The 14,697-nt window shown below is 58.1% G+C and overlaps 1 protein-coding gene across 3 annotated transcripts in view; it reads right to left on the reverse strand.

The window, feature by feature from the left end:
* Window positions 1-335: 335 nt before the first annotated feature.
* Window positions 336-14,697, reverse strand: part of TPCN1 (two pore segment channel 1) — a 56,272-nt gene continuing 41,910 nt past the window's right edge. For all 3 annotated transcript variants that reach the window (XM_029921238.1, XM_029921239.1, XM_029921237.1), the window contains 16 exons: window positions 14,629-14,677; window positions 14,039-14,102; window positions 12,780-12,824; window positions 10,253-10,309; window positions 10,120-10,173; window positions 9,559-9,631; window positions 8,470-8,577; window positions 7,587-7,658; window positions 6,957-7,046; window positions 5,674-5,789; window positions 4,734-4,780; window positions 4,119-4,187; window positions 3,874-3,958; window positions 3,033-3,172; window positions 2,809-2,889; window positions 336-572 (listed from right to left, as the gene is read on the reverse strand). In XM_029921238.1, coding sequence (XP_029777098.1) covers window positions 450-572; window positions 2,809-2,889; window positions 3,033-3,172; window positions 3,874-3,958; window positions 4,119-4,187; window positions 4,734-4,780; window positions 5,674-5,789; window positions 6,957-7,046; window positions 7,587-7,658; window positions 8,470-8,577; window positions 9,559-9,631; window positions 10,120-10,173; window positions 10,253-10,309; window positions 12,780-12,824; window positions 14,039-14,102; window positions 14,629-14,677 — 1,273 coding nt within the window. In that variant the 3' untranslated portion in view covers window positions 336-449. The remainder of the gene's footprint in view (window positions 573-2,808; window positions 2,890-3,032; window positions 3,173-3,873; window positions 3,959-4,118; window positions 4,188-4,733; window positions 4,781-5,673; window positions 5,790-6,956; window positions 7,047-7,586; window positions 7,659-8,469; window positions 8,578-9,558; window positions 9,632-10,119; window positions 10,174-10,252; window positions 10,310-12,779; window positions 12,825-14,038; window positions 14,103-14,628; window positions 14,678-14,697) is intronic.

The raw sequence follows: 14,697 nt of genomic DNA on the forward strand, positions 1-14,697 counted from the left end.
TAGAACTACTAACCCCGAGGATGTGGGTTCTTTCCGTCCTAAGTGCTTTTGTCCCTAAAGCAGGGCCTGGGAACCCCGTGACGCGGGCCGCGGGGAAAGTTAGTGGGGAGCTGGCAGCTGGGATGTGAGTGTGAGAGCAGAGGTCGGCGGGATCTACCCAAGTGGTCTTCTTCTGAAGGGGCCTTCTGGAACTTTCCGCATTAGGAAGAGCTCCCAGCGGCCTGACCCCCCCCAAACCAAAGTGATTTCTGGGGTCAATGAAAACAGGGCAAGGTGGTTACACACCAAACCCAGCTCATCTTTTTCTCTTCCTATTACATAAATATGTGCATATATGTGGGTGTGGGTGTGTGTGTACACACACGCACACGCCTTTTTTTCTTCAATACATCGTAGTAAAATAATACTATGTGTTATTGCATAGAAGAGACGGCCTCCGCACACCGGGGCTAGGTGACGGTCTGGGAGCGCTGGCGGCTGCCGGGGGGCTGCGGGCTGGGGGCGGCCTGGCCGCCGCCGCAGAGCTGTCGCCGCTGCTCCTCTTGCTGGCGGGCGTGTTCCTCGAACCACTCCTGGAGCAGAGCGGGGACGGGCGCTGAGCCGGCTGCACCCCCACCCCGCCAGCCCTGCACTCATCCCCGCCAGACAGGGGGCACCAGGAGCCTCAGGATGGAGGGGGCGGGGCCGCAAGTCACCCCAATGGGACTGTAAGACCCCCGAGCCCTGGACCTGCTGGGAATCCTGGATGTGGCCGGAAGAGAAAAAGTACAGGGAAAGCTCTCCCTTACTGGGGCGCCCGACAGGCTCAGCCCGTTAAGCGACCGACTCCTGATGTCGGCTCTGCTCGGGATCTTGCAGTTTGTGAGTTCGAGCCCCGCATCGGGTTCTGTGCAGATGGTGCAGAGCCTGCTTGGGATTCTCCCTCTCTCTCTCTCTCTCTCAAATAAATTAACTTAAAAAAAATCTTTCCCTTGTTAATTAGAGGTTTGCAGGCCTCCTTCTAAATCTTCTCCTTGGCACATATCCGCTGTCAGCGAAGCCCAGGCAGGCCTCATCATTCTCTGTTCGTGGACATAAGCTTCTGTCCTTTACAAAGGGATTCCCTGCTGTCATCCCTTTTCAACTTGGCGGGAACAGTGTCCCCGTTACATACCCGGGAAAAGCAAGGCTCAGAAGTTGCAGAGAGCTGGATGAACTTGAGTCCCTCTCCTAACTCCCACACGCCCACACCGCCCTCCACTAAGGCTGTGTAAGGATTTTGGGGGAAAAAAAAATGCAACCCGCCTGAGGCCATTACCGTTATGTCACCCACGGTTTTCAGGAATGGGTATTCAGGTAACAGAGGACTTAAAAGATCTACCTTAGGTTTTTAAAGAGTCTGAACCACAGAACTTGACGGCTTAAAAAAGACTGAGATGGCCTCACCCCACGGGGGAAACTGAGGCTGGGAGTGGACGGGCAGGCAGCGGACGAAGGGCAAGGTGCGCAGCGGAGGGCCTGCCCACGTGAAGCCATCTCCTCTGCCTTGCGAGCCAGGGACGGCCCCCCTTCCTCGGTGGGAATGGACTGGGTGACTTGCCCAAGGTCAGCTCGAACCTGGGTTTGCGACACCAAAGCCTGTTGGTTTCACGCCCTGTGACCTCTGAGTCCTGAACCCCTCTGTCTGTGCGCCCCTTGCGTTTTCACAGAGAACGTGTGAGTCAGCTCCGGGGACTGCAGCCTCCCTGCCTTTTGGGTGTGGACACTGGGCATCACCGTCCCTGTGAAAACTGGTTTTTCGGCTGGGGGATGCCAGCAACGGCACAGTCACGACGGTGGCACGGGAGACTCTCCCCGGAGCCCTGGGTCCCCCAGATTGGACAGAAGACCCAAAGCAGGGCTCGTGCACTGGTGGCCTACAATCCGTGGGTTCTCTGCCTGGAATGTAGGGCGTCTGCCCGCATGGTGCTTTGCGAGATCGCTTACTTAGCTGCCAATGTGGAAAGATGGGGAGGTTTTGTAAAAAAAAAAAAAAATGTATATGTATGTATGTGTGTATATATAATATATATACTTCTCCCTTCTCTTAAATGAGAACAACAACAACAACAACAAAACACCCAAACAGGGGTGCCTCAGTGGCTCAGTCAGCTAAGCATTCAATTCTTGATTTCAGCTCAGGTCACGATCTTGTGGTTTGTGGGTTCAAGCCCTGCATCAGGTTCTGTGCTGAGTGTGGAGCCTGCTTAGGATTATCAATCTCTCTCCCTGCCCCTCCCCTGCTTGTGCTGTCTCTCTCAAAATAAATAAACAATTAAAAAAAAAAGAAGAAGAAAAAAAAGAAAGAAAACCAAACAGCCAAAACACCCAAGAGACCCAAGGGCCCAGCAGAACCGGGCGGGCCTGAGAAGCTCCCGTGTGAAGCGGGCCTCCCTCGCCAGCTCAGCACGGCCCCCTCTCCCCTGCCCATCTGTGTCTCACGGTACCCACTGCACCTGCGGCTCTGGCTCAGAGCGAGGAGTGGAGGTGACGTCCTGGAGGACGCTTCGGTGGCCGTGCTATAGGCACAGCTGGACCACTGCTCATGTCGGGGGAGGGCCGAGGGTTCACAGCCAAGCCCACACCCCCCCCTGCCCCCGCCCCAAGTCCCACACACGCTGACAGCGGTCCCGATGAGTCCCCGCTTAGCCAGTGCCGCCCCACACTCAGGGCAGGGACTGAGAGCAGCCTCTGCTGGGCAGTAGGGAATCCCCCCCACCCCCCACCCCCGCCCCGGGCACAAGCTGGCCGGGGCAAGGGCCGAGGTGGCGTGCGCAGGGGCGCGCCTACCTGGATCTCCTCTTGGTACATCTTCAGGCTCAGGTCACTTTTGGTCCTTGATCTCCGTCCCAGAAACACCACGGAGTTTTGCTGAAGAAAAGCGGAGGCTCAGGGACTGTCCGAGTGGGAGCCGGGGCGCCCTGCCCGTGGTTGGCTAGGGGGGGATGGTGGGAGAGGGCGGATGCTAAGCTACACCCTGCCCCTCCCCTGGGAGTGGCCCGGAGGCCCCTCACCTCGTGTTTCTCCATCTGAGAGAGGACTGTCAGCAGCCGACTGACGTCCGAGCTGGCACCCCGCACCTGCCTGTAGAGCTCCAGGACGGCCACCAGCTCCTCCTTGGAGATCTCCTTCTCCAGGGTGATGCCGCCGTCGACTGCGGGAGGGGAGGCCAGCGCTGGGAAGGAGCCTGGGGCTCAGAGCTCCCAGTCTGGCCTGGTCGGCTTCACCCAACCTCCCCGCTGGCCCGTTGGGGACCTGAGGGTCCCGCTCTGAGCGAGACGGCACCTCCCACCTCCTGCCTCCCACCTCCTGCTGTGTGGCGCCCCCTTCCTGTCCCCTCCCTGCCAGCAGCTTCTTGGGGACAGAGGTGACCGGCAGGGAGTCTCTGAGCAAACAGCAAATGGTCAGAGGATAAGACACGGTTTGGGAGCGAGTGATAGGAGGCGTGTGTGGCCCTGCAGCCTGGACCGGTGCGCCAGCGCTCAGAGCTGCCATCACCGAGCTGCAGGAGGAGCTGCTGCCGGCGCCACATTTACAGCCTTTAAATCTAGATCAACTGTGGACGGAGGTGACACCAAAGGGGACACACGCTGCAGGGGACGAGTGTCTGGGAGGTGTGGGGTGGCGGGGCCGGGGGCCGCGGTGCTCCTGAGAAGCCTGTCTGCTGGGTGATTTTTCTCGTCTCAGACCCGTAACGTTTCTATTCTAAAAGTGAGATCGAGAGCTTTCTTCGGCCATTCCGCATGGGAGAATTGGTGGGAATGAGGGCTGTCACAGGTTAGCCGGACAGCCGTGAGCCGAGCTGCCAGCCAGACGGGCAGCGGGGGACACCCGGGCCGCGACTGCCGCACAGACCTTCCGAGTCCTGGTTCTTGCGGCTGTAGTTCATCCGGAAGACGAAGGCCTCAAGGATGAAGGCGACGATGATCGTCATCACCACCTAGGGGGGTGGGGGGTGACTGTGACGCCCGCCCTCAGCAGGGCCCGTCAGGTGCCGGCGCCCAGCCCGGCCCCTCCTCCCCGGGCTGCCGCCCACCCCGCAGGGGCAGCTGGAGGCCCAGAGAAGTGAAGGGCGCAGGGCCCTGGGGCCGGGCACCTACCATGGTCACGATGTAGAAGGTCATGAAGTACAGGCGGCTCCAGTGGGAGGTCTGAGAGGTAACACCTTCCTGGGGACACGGGGAGGCGGCCAGTTGAGCAGGTGCCCAGTGGGGTGGGGTCGCCGTGGACAGCCCCTGCCTGATCTGCCCTGGGCTGTGGGAGACACAGGAAGGGGACCACACTCCCCGGGGCTCAAAGCTCCTCTGTGCTGCCCGAGGCGCGGACGCTCCCCAGTGGGGGCAGCAGGGTTCAGGACCAGCGTGGACTGTCTGTGTCCCAACGGCGGTGCCACTGGGAAGGGTTTAGGGAATGGAAAACAGAAACCAACCGCCCTGGCCGCACCACCCCTTGACTGAGGAGAAGGTCAGAGCCCCATAGCCCCCGGGCATGTGGCTGTCTGGGGGGCAGGGATGGAAGCCATGTCTAGTGGACGCAGAGGGGTGGCTCCTGGGGCCCAGCCCGGACTGTGGGCGCGCCGCAGAACCCAGCCCTGTGTGACCCAGGGCCCCGCCAGGGAACGGAAGAGCCGTGCATCCCATCCAGGGTCAGGCAAGACCGGCGGCAGCCGCAGAGGCCAGCGGGAAGACGCCCCCGGAGCTGCCCGAGGTCCTTACCATGATGATGTACCAGTTGTTGACAACTGTGAGCTCGAACAAGGTCACTGCCAAAGGGAAGTGAGAAGCAGGGGTGTTTTGATCAGACCCCCTTGTTTCTCTTCCTTTTTTAGAACACTTTTTAATGTTTATTTTTGAGAGAGTGTGAGCAGAGGAGGGGCAGAGAGAGAGGGAGTCACAGAATCCCCAGCAGGCTCCAAGCTCTGAGCGGTCCGCACAGGGCTCGACACGGGGCTCGAACTCAGAGTGTGAGATCAGTAAGCCACCCAGGCCAGCCAACCACTGAGCCACCCAGGAGCCCCTGGACTCCCTTTTTCAAAGTCAGTTTCAGGTGGCCTCTCGCCACCTGGGTACCATGCACCTAAATGAAGCATCCCCACCTGCCCACTTAGGCTGTGAGTTCCAGAAGTTTCAGCCACAGCCTTCCCTGAGCGCCCCCCACTCCCTTCCCCATACAGGGAGTGCTGCAATCTTGGCTCCATCCCCAAAGGGGATGGTGGGGAAAGAGCGGGCAGACCTTACTCGGTAGAGATCTGGGATGCCATGAGGGGCTCCCCGTCCTCAGAGCTGTGCCCTGCTCCTGCCTCGGCCTCCCCATGGAGCCCAGGAGCAGGGCTGTGGGGGCCTGAGCCGGCACTAGGGCAGGTGGGTGGGGCTGGGACCGGGGGAAGGCTCCCTAGCATCAGGCCGCACCCCTTCCAGCAGAACACCAAGCTCTTTTGCTCCTCGGAGCAGAGCCTGGTGGGGAGAAAGCGCTGGGATCTGGCCTGGGCCGCCCCCCTGGGACCGGGCAAACCACGGGCTCCACTGAGGCTCCAGGGAACTTGGGAGAGTGCAGCAAACAGCTCGGGAGGGGGAGGCCTCAGACAGCCCTGCTCTGCCGAGTCTGGGGCCTGCAGTGACCAAGGTGGGACTGTCCTCCAGGGGCCTCACCACTCACCGAAGCTGTTCAGGATGTTGTCAAAGTTGTTAAGATAATAGTAGCCTTCTTCCACAACAGTCCTGTTGCCCACGGTGTGATTGAGCCAGCGGTAGGCGTCGGCCACTGTGCTGGAGCTGGCCAGGGAAACAGAGGGAAAGTCACGAGGAAATTGGTCTCCTCCACAGAGGATAAAAGTCCAGGTCCTGGCCCAGCCCCCAGCTCTCATGCCCATGTTCCCGGCTCAAGGGAAGGCCTTGACCCTTCTCACCTGCCAGGCTGGTGGGAAGCCCTAGGCCTGCCCTTTCTGCGGCCACTTGGCAGTCCTCTGCTAGCCGGAGCCTTCTCCCTCCCAAGGTCCCGTTGGGAGAAGCCGGGAAGGGTTCTCCCCAGTTGGAGACCTGCTCTAGAGCCTGGGTGGGGGGCAGCAACCCCACGGAGGGGGAGCCCCGGCCCGGCTTGCCCTTGTGCCCGGCTGGAGTGCTCTGATGGACTGTCCCTGTTCTAAAAGCTGATACGCTGCCTGCCTTCCAGTCCTTAACGGCTGATCTGCCGATATTCGTGCCAGAAACTCTACATGTCTGGTGCTGGGTCCCCAGGCAACTTGCTCAGCAGGCAGAGGCCCAGCCTCGGGCAGCTGCCCTGGTGACCCTGCACACCACACTGAAGTTTGGGGCCCGGCTATCAGCCTCGGCTTCTGAGCTCAGCCTGATGCTCAGAAGGGCGGCCAGTGTCTTAGGAAGCTGTTTGCGCTGGTGGCCTCCCCGGCCAGATTTTAAAGCGAACACTGTGAATCAAGAATTAATGCTTTCAATGTGGTGGCTTGCAGAAAGGGAGAGGTTGTGGGAGGCTGTGCTCCCCGCGCTCCACCCCTGCCCCCAGAGGCCTTCCCGAGGGGGTCTATCCAATGCCAACAGGCTGCCAGAGATGACGTGTCTGCCCAGGCCCCACCACCCCTGGAGAAGTGGGAGGAAGCCACAGGCCTTGGGCCCCAGGCCGCTCCCGGCTCTGCGGCGGCCTGCAGACCTAGGCCCAAAGGGCAAGGTGACAGGGGCCTGCTTGGGGCCAGGGACACCTGCGCAGATGTCACTGCTTCAGAAACGGCCCTCTGCTCCCAGGCTACTGCACTGAGCCGAGCTGGCAAAAGCAAGGCAAAGGGATTGCCAGGGCTTGAAAGGGCGTCACGGCTGGGAGAGGTGTGGCCCTGAGGCCCCTGAGCTGGAGGGACACCCTCACTGGGCGGGCTAGGGTTCCCCGCCAGAAACCCAGGCCCCCGGCCCCCGGGCCCCCCACCGAGGACTCACTTGCAGCAGTTGGGGTAGAGGATCCCACAGAAGAATTCCATGCCCACGATGGCGAAGGAGTAGTAGAAGGTGAGCAGGGTGAGGCCCAGGCTGGGGAGGAGGGTCAGAAGGGACAGGGCGACTGAGGGCCAGGCAGGAGAGCCCCGCGCCTCCGGTGGCCCCGGCGTCCTCAGACCCACTGAGCTGACTGACGGACAGGCATGCCCCTAGCCAGGTTTACCAGCTGGAAAGTGCCTGCAGGGAAGGGGCCTCGTGATTCAGGTCTGGGGTCAAAAACGGCTCGAGTTAGGACTCTAGGAACAGGTGCCCCTTTACCAGAGATTCACCCCTTACCTGTGAAGGTAGGCTCACAGGTGACCCCTTACCTGTGAATGTAGACACAGGTGGTAAGTGAGGTGACAGCTCCCTGCCCTCCCTACTAGATGCTTCAGGCAGGTCAGAGGAGAAAAGTGGCGCCAGGGAGACGCGTGGTGGCCAACGTCACGGCCTCCTTGGAGACCCGTCAGACCCTCCGTGTCAGTCCTCTCTGGGCCTCCACCACTCCCTGCCCGCCCGGACTACCGCCCAGCCACCCCCTGGGGGGCACCAGCCTCGCGGCCCTGGCCCTGGAGCAGGGGGCCGGGGCAGTACCTGGCCATCCGGGGCAGCAGCTCAAACATGGTGTCCAGCACGTTGCGGTAGCGCTTTTTCAGTTTAAACAACCTGAGGGGAGAGAGCAGGTGGCGCTCAGAGGCCTGGGGCCTGTCACCCACCTGAGCCCTGCCGCCCTCGCTGCCACTGGCCTGGTGGCCTTCGAGGCCCTGGGAAGGGGCGGGGTGGGGCCGGGACACCAAGGCTGGACGGCTGTCCCCAAAGAGACTCGGGACCCTCTGCGTGTCCCCAGTCTCTCGCTAATGGCTATTTGCTGTGGTTTTCCGGTGGAGCCAGGAGGCTCTGAGAGGGGCAAGGCCTGGCTCAGGGCAGTGTGGCAAACCTCAAAGAAGGGAGCAGAAGCCACGCCCACAGAGGAGCCTAAAGAGGGTCGGGTCATCAGTAAAGGGAGGATGCCCTTTGTGGGGAGGACACTGCCATTCGCCTGACCCCAGCCACCACCCCTGGCTCTTCTAGAGACGCTGCCCTGACCGCCATCCCACACCTCCACCCCTCCGCCTGGGAGGCCACGTATGGGGTCGTGCCCCTCACCACCTTAGAGGCCACAGCCCTCTGCTTTATAACTCTGAGCACGCACGTTTCTGTGGCTAGAGTGGGGACCACCTCGGGCCACGTTCCCCCGAGCCAAGGGCCATGTTTCCCCTCCACAGTCGGAGGCTGCTGGTCCCGGTGATGGGAGGTCCCCCTGATGGGCCGCACGTCCCCACAGGAAGGTGACAGGGGCCAGGTGCCTTCACAGGACGCTGAGTCTCTGACACCAGGCTTGCGAATCTTTTGGCTCCTTCCGGCCACTTCCCAGATCAGTCCCAGGGCTTCCCCCACCCTCCCCCTGCCCGCCTCTCCCCAGCCGCAGCCCTGTCACCTTAGCAGCTGGAGGGGACGCAGGACCACTATGAAATAAAAGGGCTCCATGTTGAAGGCCAGAGCCAGCAGTCCCAGGAAGGCAAACACGGTGACAGAGAAGTCGAACCTGGGAGGGACAGGGAGAAGCCACGGTCCGTGGGGCCTGCCCAGGGCCTGCTCCCTCCCACGGCTCCCTGCTCCTCACCCCCATTCTCAGTGCTCCCTCCCCAGGAGCCCACAGCCAACCTCCGCAAGAGCGAGAGTGTGTCCGGCAGTGGCCTGAAGCCGCACCGCTCAGGAAGCAGCTTCCTGCCACCCTGGGGTTTCCGAGGCCGGCCCTCGGGCATGGCACACACAGCAGGGATCAGAAATGCTCAGAACCACCACCTCCCCGCCAAGGTCCTGCACTGAACTCACAGCCTTCATTGGGTTCTATGGGTGACCAATGACCCTGATGAAGTTACGGAGGACTACGGAGGACTAAAGGGCGGGATTCCAACCGGAAGCCAGCCAGCCCTGCCAGAGACAGGGCCTTCTGTCCTCTGAGCATGTGGGAAGGCCCCGAAATCGGCATGGTGTACCCCCTTCCACAGTTCCTCCTGGCCTCTTCTATTTGTCAAGACCGAGACCTTATGAGTGTAGCATGATTTCACGTGTGAGTCAACTTAAGTGGGCGGGTAGGTGGCCTCCGAGGTCTCAGAGGGACAGGGACAAGAGCCACTCGGGGCTTGTCACCACCCCCGGCCAGCTGCTGACCGAGGCTGGTGGTGGAGCCTCCATCTCTGTCAGTGTCGTGGTTTCCATGGGGGAGAAGAGAGCTTTCTCATCAGGGTGCTGGGGCTGAGCGACAGGCGAGCTGGTCAGCGGCTAGCCTAAGGCCCCTTAAGAGCCCATGTCCAGGGGGAGCGGGCAAGGGGGCCTGAGAGAATAAGACAAGAGCCTGAGCCCGGCGTGTCCCGGAGCCACAGGCAGAGCTGGCCCAGGAGACAAAGGCCTTGTGCTGTCCCTGGTCCCTCCTGTCACTGCAGAAACGCTGTGTGTGCAGTGGGGGTGGGGGGGAGGGCCCCTCTAGGCTCAGACGTGGGTAAGACACATGCTGTCCACTCACAGATCCCACCCGGAGGACAGGTACTCCACGGGGCCAAGGCCCGCCACCTTCAGGAACAGCTCGACCCCGTAGACTGTGAACAGAAGGAGGCAGTCAGCAGCGGCCCTGACCACAGCCTGTCCCGCACCCGGCTTGGATCGGATTCCCCCTATGAGGCTCTTCCGAGGTCTCCGGCCTCCCGACAGGCCATGTCACACCCACCGCACCTCTCCGCCAGGAGGCTGGGCAACCTGCTGAAGAGGAAGACACTCCCTCCTCCTGGTTGGGACTAGCCCAGACACCTGTCTGTCCAGTTACGGGACATCTCCTGGGCACCTTTCCTGTGCCGGATGTGCAAGAATGACAACAGGGCACAGTGCCCATGTGCACGGGGCATTGGGTCCCGACGGGGGGCAGGGGGGAAGGCAAGGCAGCGAACAGGGCAGGGCAATGCAGGGGCTCAAGGGTGTTCAGACATAAGACGTAAGTTTCCCCGTTTTTGAGAAGAGCCACAAGGTCCCAAAACACATGAGAGATCTCCCGGCCCGGGCGTTCAGCAAAGCCTACTCATCAGGAACCTACTGGTGAGGAAGACGGCGTAACTCCAGGGCACGTGCTTCGAGAAGAAGTTCCCGCCTGGAACACAAGAGGCGGGAGCTCAAGTGGCAGCGCCAGGCGCATCCACCGGAGGGCCCGTCACCCAGCCAGGGCTCACCTTTCAGCATGAAGGTCTCCACAAGGATCCAGACCCCGTTGACGGCCACCACCAAATCTGCAAACAGAGAGGCCCATTAGAGGAAGCACAGGCAGGTGTGCAAATCTCTAGCTCACAGCCACAGCCCCTCCGGCCATGCTCGCCAGCAGCCCTGGGCAGGGCCCCACACGCCCATGTGACAGGTGGCTTCTTTCCGCTGCGTGCTTTTACTACGGGAGCTCCACCAGTGAGTGGTTTCGCTCAGGAAATAGCTCTGGATTTCCAAAAATACCGTCTATGTCACTGCAGGGACCAGTGGTTTCAGTAAAAGCTTACGGGTTATTGCCAAGTCCATGTCAAAGACATTTGAGTATTAAAACGTTTGCTCTTCCCTAGAGACATGTGATTTTAATGCCTGCATGAGGGGCGCCTGGGGGGCTCAGTCGGTTAAGCATCTGACTTCAGCTCAGGTCATGATCTTGCGGTTTGTGGGTTCAAGCCCCGTGGTGGGCTCTGTGCTGACAGCTCAGAACCTGGAGCCTGCTTCAGATTCTCTGTCTCCCTCTCTCTGCCCCTCCCCCTGCAGGTGCTCTGTCTCTGTCTCTCTCAAAAATAAATAAAAATTTAAAAAATAAAGAATGACTACATGAACTAGCTAGCAAAATTACACATTCATTTGGCCTTTTATGTAGCAATCCCATTTCTAGGGAACAACCCCAATGAGACACTAGTGAAACCCAAAACAATGTATACCACAAGCCATTTGCTAGAGAGCTATCTCTGAGGGCAAAAATCTAGAAATGCCCTAAATGATCCACAGGGAACTGGTTGGATCAACTATGACATGTTCATGGAATGGTGAAGTATCAACTCTAAAAAGAAATGAGGAACATCTCTATATATTACTAGGGGCAGCAGTCTCTAGGATATATTTTTAACTGAAAAAAGGAAGGTGGGGAGGAAAGCGTATCAAGTTTGTGCCCATTTATTTAAGACATGGGGTGGGGTGCCTGGGGGGCTCAGTCGGTTAAGCGTCCGACTTTGGCTCAGGTCATGATCTCGCAGTTCGTGGGTTCAAGCCCCGGGTCGGACTCTGAGCTGACAGCTCAGACCCTGGAGCCTTCTTCAGAGTCTGTGTCTCCCTCTCTCTCTGACCCTCCCCTGCTTGTGCTCTCAAAAATAAATAAAAGACATAAAAAAAAATTAAGACATGGGGATAGGCAGGGATATGCATCTACTTAGAGTTCTTAAAAAAAAATGGAAGAAATAAACCAAACCTTCCACTGGGGGAGGTTTGACAGCATATAAATGACATCCTTGAATATACTTTGTTTCACAGATCTGACTGGGACCCACATAGATATTTTACACAAGTCTAAAAAAATTAAATATTTTTAAAAAAGCAATCCGTGACGATGACAAATAAAATGAAGAAACCTAAATGTGTATGCGGTTGGTGACACACCCACACGGAGGGGGAACTACTGTGACCTTGACACACAGTAATCTGAATGTGTGTCCCTGGAGTGATGGGCTAGGGCCTGTGTCGTTGGGACGGTGCTGGGATCATTTTCTGGAGATGGTTAGGAGTCTCCCGTGGGCCACAGCAAATGAGCAGTTGTGTGGGTGGTGCTGGGAACCAAGATTTTAAGACTGGGAATCTGGATACGAAAGAATGAGGAGGTTAGGGGAAAACACGACAGTCCTGAATTTGAGTCAGGAGAAACTCCTGATACGCTTTATCTTTAAAGACAAAATCCCACCTCTGTCTACGGAAAGGCCTAGAAATAATAACCGACTCCAAGCAGTGAGCACCTCTAGCATTTCAAACTGTGGTCTCTAAACACCGTGTCCTGCTAAATGGAACCAGGGCTCCTTAGAAAGACTCAATTCAAGCAAATCTCTGAAGTAGTACTAAGAGAACAGAAGTTTCCTTCTCTGTGCTGCCCCGTTGGTAGTCATTAGCCGTACGTGGTGACTGAGCATTTGACACGTGGCTCCTGTGGCTGGGAAACTAATTTTTCACGTTACTTGCTTAACTATAAATAACCACACCTGGCTAGCTGTCGCCACACTGGACAGCACAAGTCTAGAGGGAACTAGAGTCACAGGAAACGAGTAATGGGTGAATACACAAAAACAAGGCTGAAGGCCAAACAACCCTGTGTCTTCAACTAAATGTCGCAAGAGGGGAAGAAAAGGATGGAAGAGAAACCCACAGACTGAAACAGACTTAAGTCGCAGAGCCACCAGTCACCCTGTGGTTCTGAAATCTGCGTCCGAAATCTCCAGGTCTGGGGAGGGGCTGAAGAGCCACGGTGAGGGTGCAGACGGACACAAAGACCGCCCGCGGGGGGCCGCTGCTGAAGCCGGGTGATGGGCGTGCTGCTCGCCGTCACCTCCCTGCTCGTATACTTAAACCTGCTTGGAATTTGCTATAATAACACGTCGACAACATGGCTGCGGGGCTAATCTCCTGCCTCTCCACCTTCCGGAACAGTAAGTCTCAGACAGGAAGGGGCGTGGAGCTGTGGTTTTTCGCACTTACACATGAAATACTGGAAGGCCTTGGACTTCACAAGCATATTAATTCCTATTTGAAGAGAAGAAACGTTAATAGCGGAATCTTCATTTACGAGCACGCGGTCCCTACCGCACACTTCAGTCCCGTGAGCAACCAGGGTGTTCAGGCGCAGGGGTGAGGAAGGAAGGGTGTGCCCTCAGAGGGACCCCACGCTAGGGCTCCGGCAAGACCACACAGACAATAACTGCTCCAGGGCAAACCAGAGCCAGGATGGGGGGGGGGGGACTTTCACTGCCAACCTCCCCTGCTCTTGGCCTTGACCCGGGACTATTTATTCATCCACTCAAGGGACTATCCTCCCATAGAATGGAAAACCCTCTACAGAATATGGGATACCGGCTGTGCCCCAAGCCCTGGCTGTGGGAGAAATCATAGCATAAGATATACCCTCCTTACCCTTGTTCCTCGTGGCCCATACCCGGCCTTCAGGCTTTCGGCACCAGAAATCCCCCCTGAGCTAACCAGACCCCTCCATGTAACTTCGAAAGTGGCACTCGATTAAGGGGCAACAATCATGTGGGCACTTTGAGTTTAAAATTTTGAATTTTGTGCAATGCAAGCATGACATAAGGGATCACATACACCAGCCATCCATCCTGTCACAGGAGGATGGTCAGAGGACATTGGTTGGTAAAAAGGCAGGGTTGAGAACAGAATCTATAATGTACCCCGACTACCTTTTATCAAGTGCACAGAGGGGCGCCTGGGTAGCTCGGCTGGTTAAGCGTCTAACTTCGGCTGAGGTCATGACCTCACGGTTCATGAGTTTGAGCCCTGTGTCGGGCTCTGCTGAGCCCACTTGGGATTCTCTCTCCCTCTCTCTGCCCCTTCCCCACGTGCACTCCCTCTATCTCAAAATAAATAAAAGTGCTTTCTTAAAAAAGGGCACAGAAAAAGAACCCAAACCAGAAGGAAACACGTCCGAAAATGAACAGTGGTGCCCCTGGGTGGAAGTTTTTCATTTTCTTCTAACTGTCTGACTTTGTAAATGTTCTCCGATGAATGTTCCACAGAGGTCTTCTGGTTTGGATTTTAACTTACCGACTTCCTTGCTAGTCCTTATTTGTCTGCTGGGGTGGGCGCGCTCTTGCACACACACAGACATTCAGACACATGCACGCACACAGACGCCCCCTGAGCACGCTCTTCAAATGCTCGTCTGTGGGCTCTGGAAACCTCCACCTGATCCCCAGCTGCCAAGACGTCATTCAGGCCACCCTCACCTTTGAATATGAGGAATGCCGTCCTGGGAAGTTCATCAAACCAGTGTTCTCTGTTTCTCTTGGCCTGGCCAGGAGACAGGGCCACGGAGAGAGGGCGTTAGGGCCAGGGGCCAGAACCCAGCCCTGGGGGCCAGGATGCGCTGTCCTTCCCCGCTTCCCCGGTTAACTTGGGGGACAACGAAAACACTCGGGGATCTAAATAACAACAGAGACACCTAATGTTTACTGAGCATGTCAATAGAAGCATGCACGCGCCTTCCTTGTGTATAATCCTGGCAATAACTTCAGGGATCACTGTTAGCTCATTTTCCAGGTGGGGCAGGGCTCAGAAAGGTTCCACAACCCGCCTGACGTCACACAGTGACTACTGGGGTCTCCCTGAGATTCGGGGCTCTTAATCAGGCGGCTCCGGGGCAAGTGTGAGGGCGCACGTGTGGCCCCCTTAGCCCTGCAGTGCTGGGGGAGCCGGGCTGAGAGCTGAGCCGTTTCAGCGAGAAGGAGCCGGGCCTCTGGAGCGCTCAGCCGCACCCCGACCCCGCAGCAATCAGCGCAGCTCCCCCTCTGGTCTTCGGTCCCACCTGGCCACTCACCTTCCACTTCAAGGCGGCGACTTCGTAGATGTCATAAAAGTCCTTCAGGCTGTCATCAGCGATGGGAGA

The sequence above is a fragment of the Suricata suricatta genome, chromosome 14 (assembly GCF_006229205.1).
Source record: "Suricata suricatta isolate VVHF042 chromosome 14, meerkat_22Aug2017_6uvM2_HiC, whole genome shotgun sequence".
NCBI classification, from domain to species: domain Eukaryota; kingdom Metazoa; phylum Chordata; class Mammalia; order Carnivora; family Herpestidae; genus Suricata; species Suricata suricatta.